General features: G+C 35.1%; 2 protein-coding genes across 2 annotated transcripts in view; one reads left to right on the top strand and one right to left on the bottom strand.

The window, feature by feature from the left end:
* Positions 1–9,251, bottom strand: part of Wdfy2 (WD repeat and FYVE domain containing 2) — a 134,276-nt gene extending 125,025 nt beyond the window's left edge. The window contains exon 1 of the mRNA XM_090375094.1: positions 8,763–9,251. Within this exon, the coding sequence (XP_090231220.1) occupies positions 8,763–8,920 (158 nt within the window). The 5' untranslated portion in view covers positions 8,921–9,251. The remainder of the gene's footprint in view (positions 1–8,762) is intronic.
* A 5,936-nt stretch (positions 9,252–15,187) lies between these two features.
* The window catches only part of LOC150084201 (glycogenin-1-like), a 138,149-nt gene continuing 129,365 nt past the window's right edge, over positions 15,188–23,971 (top strand). Inside the window, exon 1 of the mRNA XM_090375092.1 lies at positions 15,188–15,301. Coding sequence (XP_090231218.1) covers positions 15,274–15,301 — 28 coding nt within the window. The 5' untranslated portion in view covers positions 15,188–15,273. The remainder of the gene's footprint in view (positions 15,302–23,971) is intronic.

Raw genomic sequence — 23,971 nt, 5'->3', positions numbered from 1 at the left:
GTTGCAGAACAGATGTGAGGTTTGCCTTCAACCAGCAGGTGGTTGACTGTTGGAACAAACCTCCACCAGGTGTTGTGGAGGTGGGCAGTTTGAATAAATTCAAGGAAGAGCTAGTCAAATTATTGGAGGGGCGGATAAGTGATGTAGAAGTGTTTTTTTTTTTTTTTTTTTTTCCTTCCTGATAAGTTTGCTTCCTTACATCATATGCCACTACTACTAATAATAATAAAGCACTACTCTAGGAACTGGAGCAGTATAGCATTAAGGGAAAGTTACTGCTATAGATAAAGGTATGGCTGAGTGAGAAAACAAGATGTTCTTAATAGGCACTGCTCTACTTAGACAAGTGTTATTAGTGGAGTACCTATGCTTCAATGCTAGACTTGTTTTTAATATTTTTTATATTATTAATGTTTTGGACTTGTTTTTAATATTTTTCATAATATTAATATTTTAATATTATTTTATTATTATTGATACTGATGAAGGTATATCAGACCTAATATCTTTCAGATGATAACAGTTTCCAGATGAAATGGACAAAAAAAAAAAAAAAAAAAAAAGGATAAAATGGCCCTGCACTTGTTAAGTAAGCCCTCAGATTTCCTACTGTTAATATCATTAGTGTCAATATATACAACAATATAATCTTTTATGCCCTTAAAAGATTATATCTGCTCAACGTCATCTATTTTTGTTCCTGACAGACATAGACATACCCTAGTCTATTCTGTCTATCCTTCTTGCATAGTATATTTCCTGTTTTCCTGACAACAGAGTTATCAACAATAAATATGTCCTGTGTAGGGTTACCAGATTTCTATGACTGGATTAAAGGTCACTCAAAAATAATTAACGCTACCACTCACTCCACCCACTCCCACCCCAAAAAAAGGAAAAATGAATAATTTTTTAGTTAATAATTAAACATTTTGTCTATATTTTTTAGATTTTGGTTTAAAAATTAGTTTTCATATTGACTATAAATATTTGCATATTTTAGTTTAATTTAGAATTTAAAATATTTAATGGCAAACCATTGCTTTCTATGGGGAAGGATATGGATTGATATACAGTATAAGGATAATGAATGATATGGATGATATAAAAAGCACGAACTGATCCAAATTTTTTTTGCAAGTTTAGTGCATTAATTAACATTAAGCTAAAGTAATTTTAGCTAGGTGAAAAAAAAAAAAAGCAAAAAAAAACCACACTGGTTTAATAGCTAGAAATCATTCACACTGAAACATATTTTGTATTACTTCGAGCAGCCTTTTTCTTCGGCATCATTTTTAATTTTCTCAGAAAATTCAAAACAATTATCTTTAAAATTGAAGTAGATCATTAGTTCACTTTTTATGAGTAAAACTGAACATCTATTTTGCCCGTCCCTCCACTTCGAGTTCATTACACTAAAGATCCTTTCTGAATTTTCCGAAGTCCCTGGAACTGAAAAAACATACGAAATGACCTTGAAAATAGCTTAAAATCAACACTTTTCAAAATTAAATGTCACTGACTCAAAGTACTCAAGTTTTAAATTTTTCAGAGGTTGATAGTTTCATTATTTGTTTTCAGTACTGAAACCTCATCAAATAAATCATTCATATCCAACTTTAGTAATTTAAAATATTCTGCGACTTCAACAAATGAGTCACAGTTATTAGGACAACCATTTTTAAAGATAATTTGCTGAGTTTAAAAAAAGGGGGTATTTTTTTGTCAGTTTTGGGGGCCCTACACATGAGGGGGGCCGAAGCGTACACCTGTGCAGAAATCTACCACTGCCATTATGAGGCACAGGAATTGAAAATTGAAAATAAAGGACAAATTGCTTCCTTTCTCATTTCAATAAAGGACAAGGACAGTTTGGCTAAAATAAAGGATTGTCCTTTGAAATAAAGGACGTCTGGCAACCCTACTCCTGTGGGACCACTGCATTCTGCCTTGGGAAATTGTTGCTGTATTGCCTGATGCACAGGTGTGAGCTCTGGCATTGAGTTGGGCAGTTGAGAGCTTTATGCCCCCCCCCCCTACTCATTTTACTACTGACATAATGGTAAGAAAAATTGTAGAAAATTAACAAAAATATAAAAATTTTGCAAAATTATCTGCCTTGGCAGAATGAAATGCATAAGAACCAGAGAAAATATTTTGCTAAAAATGCATAAGTTATTTGGATTTCTGATCAGTAAATTAAGGGAGAAAATGTGAATTCCATTTTGATAAGTCAGAAGTCTAAGAGGATTTTCAGCAAATCTCAAGGTAGACAAAACAAATTGCCACATTGAATTTTCTGCAAGTAAAGACTGGTTCAATAAATTTAAATTGAGGACTGGAATTCATCTGTCTGTGAGACCTGGTCAGTCAGTCAGGCAGTGCCAATATACCAACAGAGTATTAAAATAAGAGAGTTTGCTCAAATTATTGAGCAAACACAGATAGTCCTAAGTTTTCAATGTCAAAAACACAGGACTGTACTGGAAGAAGATGCCCAACAGAACTTTCATTACAAAGGAGGAAAAGAGCTTGTCAGATATGAGCCATCTCAAGATCGTGTGACTCTTCTTCTGGGAGACTGTCACTTTGGATTTCAAACTGAAACTTATTTACTGCTCCAAGAACCCAAGAGCTTCTTTGAAAGGCTTTGTGAAAGCTAAAATTCCTATGGTTTGGAAGTAAAGCAAGAAAGCTTAGGTTAACAGGATTTGATCCAGGAGTGGTATTGTGGCATCGTTTCTGCACTGCAATCAAGGTTGACCTCAGTAAGAACTTGGCAGACAAGACCATGCTGATCACTGACAATGCTCCAGTTCATCCAGATAAACTCGACGAGTCAACTGATGGGACGGCAAAGATAATCTTCTTGCTTCTCAATACAACAATGATGTTACAGCCCACAGTGGCACTGCCTCCAAGAAGACGTGTCAGTCAGAATGCAATTGCTAATTTCAAGATTTACTACCATACAATCACATTTGTTAAAGTCTGGGAGGCCTATAACGGCAAAGACAAGTCTACTTTAAAGGAAAAGTTCCAATGTCCAGAATGCAAATAACAACATTGCAAATGCCTGGAATAAAGTCAGTTCCCACTGCATGGAGGAAGTTATGGCCTGATTATGATGCTGATTTCACAGAATTCCAAGGTTAATACCCGAAAAAAATGCAAGAAAAGATTTTGGAGTTAGATAACCAATTGGGCTTGGAATTAGTGCCCTCTAATGTTGAAATACTGTTGGAAGCATATGCTGAAGAGTTCAGCATTCAAGATTTGTTTAACTTAATGAATTAAAGGTCTCAGACAAGTTACCTGATAAACACATGAAGGAACATATGACTTTGATGCTGATGGATTTCTTACAGCACTGGGAGGCAATGAAGATGGGGACCCCATTTTAGAAAGATCTACAAAGTTCTTTATGCATATCTAAATGTCTTCAATGTTACAAGGAAGTTCTGAATGAGAGGATAAAAAAGGTTATACGCAATCAACTCTAGATCTATTTTGCAAGAAGAAAGATGATGCCACTAAGGATCGACAGCCCTCAAGATTTGTTGTGACTTCCTCAAGACTTCTAGATTTGTTGACAAGTTGTTGATATTATATGGAGTGATTCATCCTTCAAGGGGTACCGTACAGTAAACTGATGTACACACTTTATGTTGAAATTAAAGTATTGTTAATCTAGTGTTTATTAGTTTTTATTTACTTAAAAAATAAGTTGAGTATACAAGTTTATTGCTTCTCTGGTACTGATTATCATTATAACATGCATATATATTACTTCTTATTTCTCATTTCCTTAACTGTTGCACTTTTATGGAATCAATTAATGATGGATGTCATTAATTGATTAATTGATGTCATTAACCAGTTAAGGGCCCACTGTACATGGGGCCCTTAACTGGTTGTAGAAGACCACCATGTAACAATTTGCAAATTGTGGAAAACATTATGCAAAATCACTTGCATGAAGTTTCTGCCTGATGGGTCCCTGGACTATTGTCACCACTGCAGAAGATGGAAAGCCTAAATTGTGTGGGAACAACTTGTCACCATGCATAACAATTACCAGAGTTCTTTTCCCTCAATTAGTGAACTATGGATGAGACCTGGAATCACTGTTTTTACCCTCAAATTAAGCAATATTCCAAATCATTGAACATTCAGTCAAATCGTTTGCAAACATCTATTCAAAAAGTGACACTGTCAATTTTAGAGTACTAGCATAGCATGATCACCAATTAGCTTGAAAAAAGCACTACCATCAAGATACATCAACTCTAAAATCCTCTACCCTGTTTGCATGCAGCTGTCAATGAAAAATATAAGGAATACTTTCCAAAGGTGTGCTGTTAATCAACAACAATCAACAATGCTCCCACACACAATTCACATGCTGCTGTGAATAGCAAGTCATTGTCTGTCCCTTCAGATTTTTTTCTCTTTCCATTAGTGAGGTTCTTTTTATTTTCATAAACAAATTTTTTCTTGGTGGTTGTGATGCAGTGATTTCTCAGATTGAAAAACTGTAGTTCACAGTACTATAAAATTGACTTGGAAAAGGAAAAATTGGTGGCAGAAATCTTGTCTTGGCCAGTGTCATATAAAGAGATTAATAGATGTGCTTGATTTCAACATTCTGTCAGCAGGAATTATAACTGAATGGATCTTTACTCCTCTTAAAACTGCTAGAAATAAGCACTGTTACATATTTTACTGCTGTATCCCTGCAGAAAATGTAGGGCTGACCTAATTTGTTAGGATCTGATGGAATATTCAGATGTGCCATACATGCATCAAGAACATGCCCAGCTCCTTAACATAATGTGGCTTTGGCAGTGCACCCCCCCCCTCACCCATATATACACTATTCAGACTTTCTCCAGTCAAAGCTGGAGAGTGTAAAGGTAGCAAGATTATACACAACCTGATGTGGATACCTTGGGTGCAACTAACATATTTGGTCTGGCAAACTACTAGCAGCTGAACTGCAAAACTTGTTTTAAAGCTGTACTCTCAACATAAGTAATACAGGATCTCACGATGATGTCCATTAAAACCTCAAAAGACATGATTCATACTGCACAAGAGAAGTGGTGGGAAGATGGCAGACTTTTGCTCTGGAGACCAAACATTTTTTGCCATGTCATGCCTCCAATAGACAAAATAGCAGTAATGTATGGTCGATGAGAATCATCCACTCAGTACTGCCAGAATTATTAAACATTATGGTACTGACCAATGATGCCACCAGCTGCCAATCATGTTACATTTGTTTATCCAAAACCAAAGTAAGTTGTCTAAGTAATGAATGAGCATTACTTGGATGATAAAATATCTTTTATAATATCTTATATATTGCAAAAAGAAGTTTACTGCTTCTATGCTTATCTTTGAAGACACTCAAGATCTCTAGTAAAGATCACATAATTGTTGAGGAGGCTTCCATCCTGCAGTGGGTTGATAATGGCTGCACTTTACTTTTTTTTTATCCCTATTAGGGATTAACCTTGAGTTCTAATCTCACTTAGCATAAGCACATCACAAATATTGCTTTCTCTGCATCTAAAAAAACTAATTTTCACTTTTGCCCTCAGCATTACTTTTCTTCTAAACAACTTCTCACTCTATACAAATCTCAAATCCTCCTGACCATGGAATATTGTTTGTTCCCATATCTGGGGTGGTACACCCAAAATCTCTCAGGTTTATAGACTATTCAAAAGGGTCAGGTTAATTAATGACCCATCTCTTACAAAGTCTCTCCACTCTGCCTCACAGGTGTTCTGTTTCTGTTGCATGTCTTTTCTATTCATACCTCCATGGGCACTGTTCTTCTGAACTGTGCATCTATAATTCCACCTACCTCTCTTCTAAACCAGTCTGAACATGTGCTACATACAGTCAACATCCATTTACTGTCCATTTACTCACAAAACCAACAAAAGTTGGTTTTGTGAGTTTGAAGTTTCAAACTCACAAAACCAACTTTTCTTCTTCCACATTCATCCCTTCAATTTCTGCTTTCTGGAACAACTCTCCTTCACATGCCTTTCCTGAAAATTACAATCTCCAGAAATTCAAATCTAATGTCAACAAGTATCTTCTGTATTCTCAACTTCCAACCCAATCACAGTACTAAGTACCATAGGTTCATACTCACAGTACTAAGTACAATAGGTTCATGTGTTTAATGGAGAAAAAAATATATATAATAATAATAAATATATACAGTATATGCAGCTTCATCCTAAATAGAATCTCTCTTCCTCCCTCATAAAACAAAGTCTAAACACAATGCATAGTATACTAAACTGGAATACAGAAAAACATTTTATATGAGAGAAAAGTCACTACTCGACTATAACTTCTTTTTCTGGAAGTGTGCTAGCATGTATATGTGTTTATGTGCATATATATAGTAGTTCCAAGTATATTTTTCAGATGCTCATCAGAATGTGTTCTAATTCTGTTCTGTTTTTGCTGCCAGTCATCATTTCAGTTAATGCTGTTTCGTTACCTAATGTTGCTGGCCTATTAGGAAGTATACATCTATTTGTAAAATTTAATATAACACTAGACTTAGCCTAGTTATCCTCAAACTCATGGAATGGGTTCTGAAGATGAAACTAACCTTGCTGAATTACATTCTAAGGATTAATTTGGTCATTATTTCTAATGTTTTATAATATATATATAATATATAGACAAGTGTATTTTATGAATGTGTTCGGTAAGGATGCTGACCTGTCAAGTGTAAATACAATGGAAAAATTGAGAAAGCCTGCAAGGTAAAAGCAATTATCTGAAATTAAGATTAACACAAAAATAATAATGAAAACAAAAATGGTACCTAATGCAGTGGATCCTAGAACCTTAACTACTACTTCAAAAGGTCGGCAGCTAAAACCGTAGGAGCCACCGCAATAAGCAAGAGGTCTCTGTTATGATGTATACGTACGAAATGTAACATCACATATTGTAGTTTTAAATGTTTTTCACCAACCTTACATCACAGCCAACCTGACAGAGACCAAAAGGAAGGAATAAAATTCAAACATAAATAAAAATAAATTTAAAAAGCTAAAATAATGCCAATTAAATCCTGTTAAAGGAAAATGGAATGAAAGTTTGAATAAAAAAATTATGGCAAAAAGCCCAGTATGAAATTTAAACAAAGTAACTTAAGGTAAAGGAATAAAGTCAGGTTTTTTGACAACTTACTGTATGCTTAGACCGAAATCGATGAAATTAGCCGAGTGTGGTGAATTCACCACACTCGGCTAATTTCACCTTAAGTTACTTTGTTTAAATTTCATACTGGGCTTTTTGACTTCATTTTACAATTCAAACTTTCATTCAATTTTCATTTAACAGGATTTAATCAGCATTATTTTAGCTTTTTAACTTTGTTTGAATTTTATTCCTTCTTTCTGGTCTCTGTTGGGTCGGCTAGAATGTATGTTTCATATGTATATTTCATAACAGAAACAGACCCTCTCATTGAAGTGGTTCCTATGGTTTTGGCTGCCGGCCCTTTGAAGAAGTAGTTAAAGTCCTAGGCCCTACTGCATTAGGTACCATTTTTGTTACCATTATTTCATTTTATTTCAGGTAATCTGCTTTTACCTTGCAGGCTTTCTCAATTTTTCCAATTGTATTTACACTTGACAGGTCAGCACCCTTACCTAATACACTGATAAAATACATTTATCTATATTTCATTATAGTTGCTGGGTATTTCTGCTATAACTAGTAGTGCCCCAGGTACATAATCCAGTTTAATAATTTAATACTTTTTCTTGATTTCCTTAGACATTCAGTAGTGTTATTATATCCTATTATTTATATATAATTCAAATTATATCCAAACGAATCAAAGAATAGACAGCAAAAAGTTTCTTCAACAGTACCCTATTCTTCATTATATTTCATCCCCCCTCCCACCCCCTCTCAATTCTTGTGTTTAGTGCTGTTTTATATGTTAAATTCCTCTTCACTCTACTGGTTTGCCATGCTACTGGCACACATTTTATTTTACTTTCACCCTACGTTCTTGGGCTGCTAGACAACAATATAACTTTACAAGCAGCAAGTCCACAGTCCACAAATCACTTGCCTCACATATAATTAACACAGAAATGACAAATGGTCAAAATTATGACATTATTCATTATACTCATGCAAAGTTCTAAGGAATTTCTGAAACTTTTACATTAGAGAAAGTGAACATGCACGGAACATATATGACACTATGTAATAAGTGGCTTTTAATAACTCGAACTTTTCAATGTGCATTTCAGGATACAGTCATTTTCAAAGCGTTCTTACCATAACGATTTATGAGCTTTTAATTTCCCTGATAAATGTGAAAATATATTGCAGTTTTCATATGCTTCCTGTACTTTCACGTAACGAAGGGAATATGTGAAAGTTTTCACATACTTTCTCCATGAATAAAACGAAAGTTATCATCACTAAGGTATTTTAAATGGTAATAAAAACCAAGAAACATTGTTCGACTGTGGTATTTTACTAATTAACGTGGCCGAAATGAGAATTTGTAAGGTAAGAGGGGGGAAAATTGCCTTAGAACTAAATTTGTATAAGTTAAAATTAACAGTTATTACAAGACTGTTCCAAAGAACATTATGCTGATTATAAAATAATTTCCCTTAGCTGGCTGCAGATGCCAAATAATTTTATTAATTCACATTCATTCATTATGTCAAATTCATTATGTACAAACTTACCTGTCATCACTGATACTAATCACTCCATTTACCAAAGGAATAAGGACTGCCATATTTACAACATCTTGATGTCCTTCTAACTTATTTATTAACTGGGGTTTACGCGAATTTACAAACTGGGCACTAGAACCAGCCACAGGTTTTATCTCAGCTGCCATTTCACAAGAGCAGTTTTTTTACGACTAAAGGATGTTAGACGTCTCTACTTGTCGAAGTACGAGTAAATTGTCAAAATCAGCTAAGCCTAATCTTTTCTCATAACTTAATGTAACTAAACATTTTCCCTCCTTTTATATCGATAGAAAGACTCTGTATTTTGTACTATGCATAACTGATGTACACACGATATCATCTGGAAAAAATGTGACCTCAAACATACTAAATTTGCTTATCAACTTTACGCCTTAATCACTACACTTAACGCCCCAGTCATGGAGTAAATAGATTCACATGGAACCCATAGCGAAGCCTCATATTTTTCTAACCTTAATCTACTTCACACAGCGCCACTCCATGAAGCGGCTGTTCTGCCTGGATGAACGCTTCATGTACGTGGCCACTCCCAACTTTTAACTGTTGTTGACTTCTTTATTTATCCAATTACAAAAGTGTTCTTTGTTTATACTCCAGCACGACCACCAGGTCAGTAGAGTTTACAATAAATCAATCAATACAAATTGCTAATCGTATTTAGCAGTCACGGGCTCGAACCTAGGTCCACTCAAAGAGAGTGTGCTACCGCATTCGCACCCCTGACCACTCAGCTACGTCAGGCCTCAAGTGGATACAGTCTTTGTATTTTAAATCTGTTAAAGTTTAGGGGAGCTAACAGCATTGGCAAATTGTTCTGTTTTCAGATAAGAAGGAACTAAAAAACATGCTATAAAATGGTTATACTTTTTTTTTTTTTTTTGGCTGATGCTGCATAAGCTTGCTTTCTTGCATCATATGCCTCTACTAATGCTAATACTGCTTTCTGAACATAATTTATACGTGTTTTTAAATTTTAGCCGAAAATGAATTCAATTCAAATATATGGCGTCGGAACCAGTGCAAGCCCTAAAAGTACTGTCCTCGAGGAGAGCTCTACCATCGTTGCCCTTCCTCAATGGATGGAAAATATTGGGTTTGAATCAGCAAGACAAGAGGAATTTTTATGAGTTTTTTTCCCCAAATCTAACACACACACGCGCGCGCGCCCGCAAAAGAGGAGTAGTTGTGCATCTTGTATTGAGTCTGTGACAGCCAAGATCGTAGTCAGCGAATGCCGGAGAAGGCTGAGCATCCCTCCAGCCACGATGATGGAAAAAGTCCAGACTCCCCTTATTACACCACCAAAATCAATAAAACGGATACACGTATCCCAGGCAATCGTTTTAAACGTCATGATTAAAATGACATTACTTATTGTAAAAATAGATGCTAGTTGCTATGTCTATTTTTAATATTAGATTAGTAAGAGAGATGAATTACTGAAAAAAGTAGCTCTGATACACTGTTCGACAAAATTAACAGATCTTCAAACAGGCCTATGGGGCTGGGAAATTCCATACTGCAATAATTAAAGACCAATACCAGCCAAGGAATTAAAAATTTTTACTATAAAAATAAAACATACAGAATATAATGAAATACTGTGATACACTATCGGAAGACTAAAATATTACAATAAATTACGATAAAATAAACTACGATAAAACGTTAAAAATACAGAAGCAATAAAATTATTTTTATTTTTTAACTATATTTTTAACGTTTTATCGTAATTTATTGTAATATTTTAGTCTTCCGATAGTGTATCACAGTATTATATTATAATATAATAAATAATAAAAAATATTTTTTATTATTTATTATATTATAATAAATTATATTATATTATAATATTTCTTATTACGTATTTTAATCGTTATAAAATACGTAAGTTGTGGTTGATGTAGCCTCGGGCGACCTTGGCCCACTCTTCTTGTAATGGTTCCTGTCTCCTGAAACTGCTTTCATATTTCTGAGATGACAATGCATCCCATATTAAGCCAAAGTGCCACTTCCACCTGCGAATGTCCGACTTCAAGTCATCTCAAAGGATCATCTAAACGACAATGGCCTGCCATCCTGAGTGCTGGAGGCTATTCCACTGAGGAAACCAAAAATGGGAATGAAGTGATGTTGTTGCTATCCGTGTTTTTAGAAGCATGAATAATTTGTATAATGTCTCCAGCGACAGTGTTCACAATAAAATATTAATGAAAAACATTTTATTCTGTTAATTTTGTCGAGCAGCGTATTTTTAACATTAAACGTTGTCGTGTGTTATTTAGCTAATCACGGACTATGTATTTCTTTTTAATCCGTGTTCTTCAACTCAGCAGTTTCTGGTAACCGAATTATTTAAAGATTTATTTTATTATAGTTCGGTCAAGTCGCTCACTGTTCTTAATTCTCTTTATAAACATTTTTAATGAAATGAATGAGAGTTGTATATTTTCACCTGTAAGAGAAGCAAGAAGTAGGAGGTACAAAAATGAAATCTTGCAGAGTAACTAGCAGCTCCAGCGCATGAGGTTTATCTTCGGATAGCATGTTATAGTTCACTAGAATAAATTACCTAAAGTTTCATTAAGTTCAAAGCGGAATTCCACAGCCACTGCTTAGAGTTACGAAAAATATCAATAGTTGAGGAAATATTTTCCTTTTTTTTGGAAGATGCAAAAAAAGTCTGCTTCCTTGCAACACTTAGCCACTGTAATATTAATAGTAGTATTAAACAGTGTTCAGTGTGTTGAGGGTCAAACGGTACCAGGGGTTTTTCCCATCACGGTAGCCCAGCCCGTTCCACCCGCAAGGCAAATCTCTGCATATCCTCATACTCACAGTTCAGCAGCAGTATGGAGAGGATCGTTATCTGTATCAGAATGGTAACCAGGGGCGGCCTGTCCATATAAGCTGACTAGGAGCTCATGTATAGGGCTAAAAACCTCAGAATACATCTGTCCTTGGCGTTAAGAAAAAAGAGAAATGTCAATTTCATTCGCACAGAGCATTAGTTGCTGGCAGGTATTCTACAGCTGCTCCTGATGACAACACACCATATCATGCTACACAGACAGTAGTCATTCAGTGTGACAACATCGTCAAACAAAAGTTTCATTTTTCTGCCCAGAACCCCAAACGAGAACTAAAAGGGAGGGAGGGAAACAGGCAGGTCTGATGTCCTGGACTCCTATTATAGTCATGAAAGGGAATCAGATTTTTACTTAAAAGCTGTTGCGTGTGTGTGTGTGTGTGTGTGTGTGTGTGAAAATTCTTATAGCTTTGCTGAAATCTTTTGTGCTACAAGGCATTCGATTTTCAGAAATCGTCTTGAAAGTACCCCATCTCAGTAGATGACAGTTGCTAATATTTAAGTAGCAAAGACAGTTGCTAATAAATAAATAGCAAAGCAAATCCCAGAGAAGGGTCCTGAGCTGGATATTATCATTCTTCTCTTTCTTGGTGATTCCCTTCTACTTCTGACACGCTCTCTCTCTCTCTCTCAGGGTAACTCAATTTTTTTTTTGGCTGGTGCAGCATAAGCCCCAGGCTTCCTTGCACTATATGGCTAATAATAATAACAAAATGCTGTCGATTTAAACCTCATTTAAAAATCTTGACAAACCTCTAAAATGTCATTAATATTGATAGCTCTCACCAGGGCCGGCTTTGTGGTAAGGTCGATTAGGAACTGACCTAGAAGCCCTAAGGTTTAGGTGGCGCCAACGTCACCCCCTTCTCCAAAAATAAAGCCCGCAAGAAAAATTTGTGTATTTCATGTGTTAACATGTCAAAAACAAAATAATATTAAATTCAAACTTAAAACTTTTAGGAATTAATTTTGCATGTTTTTAATCAATATTTCAAAACGGCTTTCTGCCATCTTAATTTGCGACTGCTAATTTTATTTATAAGACTGAATAGGCTCAAAGAAATTTATTTGCGGATCTTTGTTTTCTTTGCTTACTCATGTGTTTATTGCTGCACTCTTATATTCTAAAAAAATGAAAATCTTTGCATCGGTGGGATAATGGGCGCCAATGTGGCCTATGGGCACAATCAATGTGGCATAGGGGCACAATATACCCTTGTTCCTACACTGACACTAACTTTAAAAGTGACAGTGATTGACCTTAAGACGAGGCCAGCATTGTAAGTGTAAATAAGCAGCTCCTTACACTAAGCATATAATAAAGACAGGGGCGGTTCGTTGGTAGGCACTGCTGAACTGCAGCACCTCCAGCTTTTAAATCTAAATATACAATCGATGGAGTTATATGAAATTTTGTAAAGAGCAATTCAACGCAATGAATATTTTTATTAACAGGTCCCGCATATAGTATGCTCATCCTCTATTTCCAATGATCATTTCAATAATAAACGAATAAAAACACGAAATCGTTTTCATCTTTGAAGTTTAACCGTAGGTGGAACTGTGTAGCGCACAGTTCCACCTACATCTATTTTTTAACAAATAAAAATCGAAGAATGGATTTTATTTTTAAATGAAATTTCAATATTACCCAATTCGTTAATGGTAAGTGTCCAGTTAATGTTTTGTAGTATTTATAACTTGCGTATTATTATTATTACTATCTATGTCTACATGTCTTATAACCAAGGCAATTTAATGTAACTTTAAGAAGCAGCACCACCGTACATCAGAGTCAAGAGACGACACTGAATAAGAATAAGGATATAATAATATAACTAAGGCTTAGTGGATCAATCCCCTCTGTCTCCAACTCAGCGGTTCCTAAACTGTGGGTCAAATGTTCTGGGGATCGCAGGAAACATTGATAAACGTAAATTAAATATGTATTATAGAACTACTGCAATTATTATGCACTATAACCTTTCATTCTATATTTGGTTAGATTGTTGCAGAAATAAATACAGGCAATTTTAAGATTACGTGTGTGTGTGTGTTTGTACACACACACACAGGTAATCTTAAAATTGTACACACACACACACACACACACACACACACACACACACACACACACACACACACACACACACACACACACACACACACAGAATCAGATCTAACAGGCAGAAAATTGAGTAGGGGTGCCGCAATATAAAATAAATTACTTAGGGGTGCTGTTATTAAAAAAGGTTGAAACCACTGCACTAGAGTATAAAAAACCTAACTTAACTTAACCAGTGCCGCCAGGGGTCGCTAATAATTTCGTCTTATGAAAAGGGATCGCGGATAAAAAAAAAAAAAAAAACCGGTGCTATAGATCATTTGGATTTAAATTAAGAACGACACCAGTTTGCTCTGCCTTCTTAGACGTAATAAAGTGTCGTTCGAATATTTGGGATACATTTTAAGTGTATAAAATGTCCGAGCGACACATTCCATCAATAACTAATATTTAAGCTGATAACACTGAAGAAACTATCATACTGTCAGGGGCACCCCCCACCCCACCTCAAGTGGCTTGAAGAGTCGGTGGGAGGATGACGGATGTTTTGGTATGGTTGCTAGAAATCATAAGAGGATCCGTTCAAGGATTTCGTGGGGGGAAGTTAAGAATTTGTAGTTTTGCTATTAGCCGATGAAATTTTGCTTCTTTGTATATCACTCGCAGCAAGGTCGATCCCAACTGTTTTCTTGGATATAACGATGATGATATGCGTAACTGATAATTGAATTAATATCATAAAACATATAATATTCGTTCGAATTTATTCATGTTTCAGGGGAAGCGAACATCCCCTACTGTATCAGCAACTTACCAGTAGCACAGTTTGTAAGACCTTTGTGGAAGGTCCATAACCTCTGCATTGCAGGAACTCCAAATAGTTTCCTAAATATCATCAGTTTTGTGATAATAAGTTTGCCGGCAACTCCAGTTTTCTGTCATGCCACCGATTGTTTCCCAGGTAAAGAAAAAATTTCAGCATGTTAGAAAAAGCAAAAAGTTTTGGTCGAAACATAAATGACAAGGTGACAAAAAAAAAAAAAAATCATTTGGTCTGTATTAGCGTATTTGATTTGTTTTATAGTTTTCGAAGATTAATTATGTGCAGCTGTTTCATATAATGAATAATTCATTATGCTACTTTAATTATCATTAGCATTAGTAGAGACAAACGATGCAAGAAGAAAGCAAACTTATATAGCATCAGCCAAAAAATAAAACATTTCTCATTTCACCTATTCATTCACTCTAATATTTGTCTGCTTCTTCTTTGAATTTATATAAGCTGTCAGCTTCCATAACAATAGATTGTTCCAGCAATCAACCACCCGCTGGCTGAAGGCAAACTTTTGCTCATCTATTCCGCAACCTATTATGTACATCTATTAGTACAGCCCTGCTGTGTTAGTGTTAGTTTTATCCGCTAGGTGTCAAAACTTTTGTTGTAAATGTGCGGGGTAAGAGTTAAGTAACTTCATGTCCTCCAATTTTGTCACGTGGTTCAACGTGCTTGGAGTAGGTATAAAAGGCAAACTAACTTATGGATGGTTAATCCGATTAGAATGGGTTGTGGTAAGTTACGTGTTACTAGTTTGTTAAGTTTTATTTAAGGAAAAAAAAAAAAAAAAAAAAGAAGAAGAAGAAAAGAAAACTATGTTCGTAAGACTAAGTCACTTATCCGCAAGAGGGACACATGTAAACATTGCTTTTTTGTAACTGGGATAAGAAGGGCGTGAAAACAAACTTGGATTATTGAAAGTTTGACAATGCTATACCACTCTTTTTCACTAAATATTGAAACTTAAAGGAAATACATAAATGTGGTAGAGTGAGCTGAATGTTCTGTTATTAATTTTTCGAAATGAACGTAGTTAGGAAGGGTTATAAACTTGTAGAAACTACCACTCTGACAGGTTAAGAGGCTTAGTACGATTTCTGTCGCTAACTTAATTTTTCTATTCTTGAAATCTTGGTTCAGTATATTTTCTAAAAATTGTATTCGGATACTATTTGTAACAAATAGTCAAATAAACAGTGAAATCATGAACCTAGAATCAGTTGACAACTAATTGCAATATGGTTCCGTATAGCGTGGATTTATCAAGTGTCATCTTCAAAACGAAGGTTGACATTTGGCAAGCGAAATCGATCCTTTTCGCTAGATTAACATGACTACAGTATGCTGTATAAAAGTTTTGGCCTTGCTTATAAAAGCATTCCTTTAATTTAGGAAGGCTTATATATTTATCTCCATGAACATTCATGTCCAGGGAATGATCGGTGCTCTGGTTATTTTAAGAAAAATTTAGAACTGCACAAGCAAGTACAAGTAGGAAAATTGAAAATAAAATCATATGGATATATTATGTTTCATTTATTATAAATACATACATGCATTGCAGTAACTTAAATTCACTGATAAAAAGAACAATGTTATGTGTATATACAGGCAACCCCCGAAAACGGTACTTCTACAACACGATTTTGCTCTAACATGGTTGATAAAGTGCGGCAATCCTTGCACAACACGGTACTTATATAACATGGTTAGAAAATTGTGGCAAACCTTGCATAACATGGTATTTTTGTGCGGGGAACCCTACTATTATGTTGGATAATTTCAACATTTCCATTCTTTTTTGTGAATCCCCGCTTTTGGCTTGCGTAATCATTATGCAAGACAAAAAAAAAATATTGGGAAATCCTCATGTTAAGTTCTGTGCTACTGAACTTAGGCTCGTTGAACTTCTAGAAAAATCTAGATTTCAAAGTTTTAGTACTATTGGATGATGTGCCAGGCCATCCAAATGTTGAAGTGATGTTCCTACCACTTAGTACAACTTCTTTAATTAGATCAAGGCATCATATCTACCTTTTGAAACTCATTACATCAGAAAATCGTTAGAATAGATTTTAGAAAAAAATTGATTCTGAATTGAATTGATGGAGGCATGGGAATATTTTTCAATTGTGGACTGTATCAGAATCGTAGCTTTATTGCTCAAAGAAGTAAAACTGTCAACATTAAATGCGTGTTGGAAAATCTATGGTCAGAGTCGGTTCATTCAGGAAATATGGTTGCACCAACAGAAAACGGAATCTGTGCAATAGTAGAACTTGCTAAGTCACTAGGAGGGGAAGGTTTTGATGGACTGCAGTACTGAAGCCCTCGTGAGTAGTACAGTTGATAGAATCATCTTGTCATCCTCCACACCGGGTGGAAACGATCTAAATTCGAATCAGTCAAGGATGAGAGGAATTTTTATGGGTCTTTTTCACAGTTTGGCCGAGTTAGTTGGTCTCAGGCAAGGATTGTATGGTTTTTTCTCCTGGAAACATAGAAAATCAACCTCAGAGCAACATAGCCTTTGTCGCTGATACTCCTAAAAAAAAAAAAAGATATGATTACTGAAGAGGTTCAAGAATTACTGGTAGAAAAAGAGGCTGATGAAGTGGATTTGATGGAAATGGCATTGGAGGCAAATCAAATCAATTTAGAGGATGATAGCGCAGATGAAAATTTTGAACTTTACATATACTTTTTACACTAAAAAGTATAAGGAATGGCATAAAGTTAGCTGAGAAATTAGAATCTTATTTTTTTAATTCAGATTCTTCAACTGAAAGGAGCCCAAAGTTCAAAAGGGAGCTTCAAAAACGCTTAGTTCCATACTTTTAAATTACAAAGACCTATCAAGCAGAAGCAAACAAACCCAGATTAATTATTTTTTAAAAAGAGCAGAAGATACACAAAATCAAAATGGTGTATTTTTGTCAGTTTTGTTACATTTTGTTAACGAAATAGTGTATTTTTGTTAGCTCTTAGAACATAATCCCCCCCCCCCTGATTTTGTACTGGTTTTTAGTCCCATACAACACAGTTTTATACTACATGAGATTTTATAGGAACCTAACTCGTGTTATATGAGGATTACCTGTATACTGAAGTTAAATAGTTTTTTTTTTACCTATGCTTTTGTTCTCATCGTTATTCATTTATTTATTGTTTTATTTTTAGAAATACTACATTAAATCATCTCTGTTCCTGGGTGGGTTTATTGTTCTATATCACTGGTTAAATTCAAATTTTTTCTATCTACATAAGAACAACCACATAAGAACAATCTGGGATTTCAGTTGAAGTTATCACCTGAACTGATAGGGTCGCTTGTGTCACGTGTGGTGCATGTGGCAACTTGTGTATGTGGTTTGGGTTTTGTCATTAGAGTGTAGAAGACACAAACTACTGTTTCTCTTTGTCTTCATGAGATTAATATATATATTTTTTTACACAAATTATACTAACTGCACTTGGATGTTCTATATCTAGAAGGGGTTCACATTAATTCTCCACCATACTCAAACAACCAAAAGTTAGTTTTTCCTACCCTACTGTCCAAGCATGAGAGAGAGAGAGAGAGAGAGAGAGAGTATTCTGTAAAGGCATTATAACCCTTGTCATTTTTGCACCACTAAATTGATGGCTGAGTATATAAACCTTGTGGCTTCAGCTTATGTTTAACTTAGAGAAAAATATTATTATTCATGGTTCTGTCTAGGTTGCTAATATCCTTTTAAATTCCATATCTTGCTTTCACAGTTCAGCGTACTTTTGCTAATAAGGACCACCTGAAGCTTTTGGAATGGTTGTCTTATATGTTTTGGAATTTTAAACATATAGCAAATTTGCCTTTTCAGGTGATGCTATACAATTTGAAAAATACATTTAAGTTGAACATATGGTTGAACACTCAGCTCTGCATTCTGCAAGAGCAAAAAGTCCCTGTAGTCAAAATTAAATATTTTGATTCCAACTACTGCATTGAAATATCCTGCAGATTATGATGTACTGCATTAAGCATATACATAGCCCAGTTCTGTGGCTTCTGGAAAGGATATTATTCTATGGGAAATAGTTTCCTTTTTAGTCTTTTACAGAAGTGTTTGTTTTGGAAGTAATTCTGTCTAAGTGAACAGTCATATGGTTGTTCACCTAAGCAGAATATATTATTCACAGTCACAATATTTGTTAGAGACTACCTGCCAGCTGATGAGAAGCCAGTAAGCTTTGAAAAGTGTTGTCCTGGTAGTGTCTCAGATTTTTAAATGTATAGCAAATTCATCTCTTCAGGTGGTGCTGTAAAATTTTTTAAAAAGATATATTTGCAACTTAAGCAGAACTTGGGATAATGGTGTTTAAGTAGAACATAAACCCAAGCTGCATGATCAAATACTTGGCTTGCAGTTGTGCGAGAACAGAAAATTCCTCAGTGATAGAAATCAAATGCAAGTAAGGTGTACAAATTCTGATTTGATTTCAATTACAATGTTCAAATGTCCTCTTGCAGTCCTATAGATTCTGAAATCATTAGAGACAGTATCTAGACATTTAGTTGAGTTCCGGACGATGTAATTTTGGGTAAATGTGCAAAAAGCTCAAATATAGGATTGGGGACTATGCCAATTCCAGGTTAGTATGAGTGTTATAATGGTTAAATGGAGAAGGGAAGTGGATTTTATCTGCATCTTCCATAAAAAAAAAAGGAAATTCTTAATCGCTCGTACCTTTCTCATTACCTGAAAATAGTCATCCAATTCTTCTTTGAACTTGCCTAAAATTCACCGTGGCAGGCAGTTTCCTTCAGACCTGAACACAATATTCCAAATGTAGTCTCACCATTCTTATATGAAGGATCAATTAACATTGTTTTTTTCTGCTTGCAAAGATCTTGTATATTGGATTGGGCACTGTGTGTCTTCATGGTTTCTTGCTTACACTACATGGAAAGTTTCATGTCTGTCTGGATCTTAAACCTGCAAGTCTTTATTTGCCTGAACCAGTTTAACTGTACTCCACCTAGTTTATAAGCAACTCTTGGATTTTTGTTCCCCAGCTGCAAAACTTTACATTTAGAAACATTAAACTTCAGTTGCCATTTTTTCAGACTGTTTCTGAAACTAATCTCATTTTAAAGCAAAATCAGAAATGACACTAGAGTTTGTGGCACCTGAGGGGGGAAAAATCCTTGTCACTGTGCCTAATTCATATTGTATCTAAATACGCATATATATATATGCTACATGCATCTAGCAGCGCATATTTTAAGTGCCTCACTTGCACACACTGAGCAAAATGATTCTTCCTAACTTTAAAACTATCTTTCCTACCTTTTTTTTAAATAATTGGAAAACTGAGAATTTCCTCTAAACTCTTCTAAATTTTTTTTTTTTTTTTTTTTTTTGGTAGTTGTTGGCACATCGGCTTCTGTGGCCATAATGCACCTCCCAAGGTTTTTGCAGTACTTTGATCCAAGCCTGAGGCGGGATTCGAACCCGCGACCTTTGGGTTGCCGGGCAGGCACTTTACCCACCTGGCTAGCCCAGTTGGCTCTTTTAAATGTGATTAAGGAAAATAAGAAACAGAAGTGGCTCCAGTATATTGAGGGATTCTTCTTGCTACGTTGGTCTGCCCTGGGGAATATTCATTTATGACTACTGTCTCCTGTCTTTTAGCTAACCCTTGATCCACCAAAGCAGGGGTGGCTAACTAGTTGATCGCGATTTACCAGTCAATCACGGCTTTAATTTTGGTCGATCACGACGAATTTTAAATATACAGTCATCCTTCGATTTGTGCGGTCAGGTATACTACCAAAATTTTATATTGCGCAGAGGGTTTCGCTACATGTGCGTCATTTATATATATATATATATATATATATTTTTTTTTTTTTTTTTAACAAAGCTTCAAAAATAGGAATGAAGAGCAGATTTTGAAAATTTTTTTTTTTTTTTTTTTTCCCATGATTGAAGATTTCAATGAAGGAGAAACACATTTCACCATTATAACGTAAAATAACACAGAATTCCAGCTGTAGATCTTATTGCAAATGCAATAAGATTTAGTTTATTACCCATTTATGATTAGATTGCACTAACAGAAAAGTGCAAATTGTTTTATGGTCGTGACCTCCAGAAATAGCTTTAGAGAAATATCACAAAGGTGTTCAAACCTGATTCTTATAAGGATATAACGAAACAGAGCAATAAACAGTGGTGTGTTTGTCCAGTTATTTTGGAAACAACTTCCTCATTCGGGAATCCTTCATCAATTATCCCACGTGAGCTGTTCAGACAGAATATTTTTCCGGTTTGCGCAACTTGTTTTAATCAGTAAACTATAGTTATCCATCCTGTCTTTTACACCATTATTTGTTGAATGGGGTCATTGCAGAGTCTAGCAATGATCGCAATAACAGGATGTATTCTGTCCACTCCTGGAGCCTTACCTTCGCTTAGCTTCAGCCGTTTTCCCCAATAGACATTTCTTTGATATATCATTTAATTTATAGTAGTCTGACTCCTTGTCACCATTTCATCACGATTCAAATGTTCATCAATTATAAAGATTGTTGCAAAATACCTATTAAACTCGTCTGCCATTTCTGCTGAGCTTTCTAAGGGCTCCTCTACTTTTGATCAGTCTTTCCTACTGATTTTGTATTCATGTATGAAAAGAACTGTCCATTTTTATCTCTGTTAGGGATTTCTCCTATTCAGCTTTTACTTGGTGTTTCGTTATATATATACACTTGTAACATTTATATAAATCAATATCTTTCAATATCCTTAACTATCCTCTGCTTTTTTTTATTTTGCTTAATTATACCCTTAACCTTGTTGCCCACTTGGGCATCCTTCTTTTGTGCCAATGGAACAAATGCATTTGTAGCTTCCAAGATAAATAAATTTCTTATAATGAACTTACATTCAACAGTATACAGTTCTCTCCAGTTAGTCTAAAAAATACTTAAATACACAATGGTATCCTCTTTTTAGATTGAAGCCTTCACCTTTTCCTTTGACTACGGAAACTCTTTGAACACTACCCATTTTTGTGGCCAGTGCCTTGCTATTGGTTCTTACCCTGCAAAATTTTGTATGCAGTTTGGATCACTGGTGAGAACCAAGTCTAGGATATTAGAGCCCTTGCACTTTCTTTGGCATGTTGGAATAAATAAAAAAAATCATCTACGTGGCTCAAAAAATTTGTTTCCCCATAGTGTATTTGTCTTCCATGATTTTCACTTTATATAAGAGGCAGGTTTTAAGTTTCCTATAATAATATAATCGCACTTGATTAAAGTGAAGCTATTACTCACTTGAACCAACCCCATTCAAGTTGCCTTGACTGTCATCTTCCTTTTTCCACAATCCATCTGAATTTGATCTGACTGGGTACATTCATTTAATTCCATTTTCCTTTGACCCTTGCTGTCTCTCCTAAAAATGCCATATTCAGGGGCATTCCTAGGTATGTGGTGCCTGGGTGCCAATTGAAATTTGGCACCCCCTTTAAAATTTTCCTCTTGTATATAAGTTTCAGGTGCTTCTTGAATGTTTGCATCCTTGGGACAGCCCACCCCTAGCCATAGTTGCCGATGTGCCTAATAAATCCCTAAACCAACAACCCTGGCCATACTAGCCATAATGAAAGTCTTTATCCCTGATCTCCGGTTGGCACTGTGCCTGTTAGATCTATTTTATCACCATCATTTAACTTTAATCAAAATCCCAAATTTTGTCTAATTTTTTATAATAAATTATAGAAAAATTTATTTTTGGACTTTTTACAACCCTGATGAATCTCCAGTGGTATGTGACTGCTTGTGGGTTTTTGCATCAATTGCAGTGTTTTTCTGTTCATAAGATAATTACTGGTTTCATATAAGTACTCACAGGAAGAGTGCAAGTGTGACTTTGGCCCATGTATTAGCAGTTTCTCTGAACCCTTGAGCCCTCAATGACACTTCTTATATTTTTGGCCTTTTTTTACAACCCAAAATTAGCAAAAAACCACAAGTGCTGTTACTGGAGGCCATGCCTTCAAAAAAACAGGTTCTGCCATGCTTGTGGAATTTGCTGTACAGATGAAACCCTAGTAGAATGTCAACAGATATAAGAACTGCATCACCCTCTCCCTCTCCCCCTACACCAAACATACACACATTGGCTAAACATTTTTCAGCAGTGCTATGAGTATTTGTCTAACCTGTAATTATCACAGAAAGAAATGTTTGAAATACATACAAAAATTTCCAGTTAACACAACTTCCTTAACCCAGGCCCACTTGGCCTGGGATCAGGAAGTATCTCAACACACCTGAGATGGGGAGAAAAACTGCTTAAAAAAAAAATTAAATAATAAATAAATAAAATTTCAGGACAAGTATAATGAACAATAAAAATTTTAATAAGTAGTTGGCATCGAGTGCATTACAATATAAAAATTTCCTTTTGTTACCATAGTTTTTCTTTGTTTTTTGCTTGAATATTTGTTAAATTTGTTGATAACGTTATAATAATATTGAACATATTTATAAAATCAGTTATTGATAATTTTTTTTTTCTCTGTTGAGGGGTGAAATTAGATTAAAAGGTTTGTTGTGTTGCATTATACATAATGACTGTGACCAGAAATCCTGATTTTCATGTAAAGCTAAACTAGTTTCCTAAACTAAGTATATTATTCAAAAATAATATAATTTTATTAACCATCAGTAATAACTATAGGTTCTTCTTGCATGTGCACTGCTGACATTGTTATACCGTTTTCATGCCTTAAATCAGTGTTTCCCAAACTTTTTTAGTCACGGAACACCTTTCATCTCACAATATATTTGTGGAACACTTACGAAATACAAGTTTAGTGGGAGCCAGAGAACTGTTTGCTAATATTTTATTACGTATGATGCACCGTGCATCACAAGCATCTTTATTTCCAACATATGTAAATCCGAAATTCAAATAACTGTCATTATACTTTCGTTTTACTCTTTTATTAGTTGGTTTCTGTTTTTTCACTTCGGATTTTTGGGAAACAAAAGGCTGCGATTGTTCATTTTCACTTTGAAGCGTGACAATATTGTGTTCGTTTTCATTGATCACAGTTACAATACTAGAAGTGCTTGCTTCTTGTTTTAAAGTTCCTTTTTTTCAACCACAAATCCATGGTCATTTATTTTTAATAATAACTAGGGGGCTTTGCCTCCTGCTCGCTGTGCTTGCTTCTTTTGATAAAATAAATAAAATATTTACAGAAGCTTTTGTCTCTTCATGTCTCTTCCTCAGCTGTTTATTTGTTATTTGGTTTTTAGGAGCATTAGCAACTAAGGCCATATTGCTCCAGGATATGTGGTGGTCATTCCCTAACCTTCTCGCATCCTCCGTATTTGGTGGTGA

This window comes from Mastigoproctus giganteus, chromosome 6, assembly GCF_048544385.1.
Source record: "Mastigoproctus giganteus isolate SK-2022 chromosome 6, ASM4854438v1, whole genome shotgun sequence".
Taxonomy (NCBI): domain Eukaryota; kingdom Metazoa; phylum Arthropoda; class Arachnida; order Uropygi; family Thelyphonidae; genus Mastigoproctus; species Mastigoproctus giganteus.
Note: the sequence above shows the minus strand (reverse complement) of the source record. Positions and strands in the feature narration are given on the sequence as shown.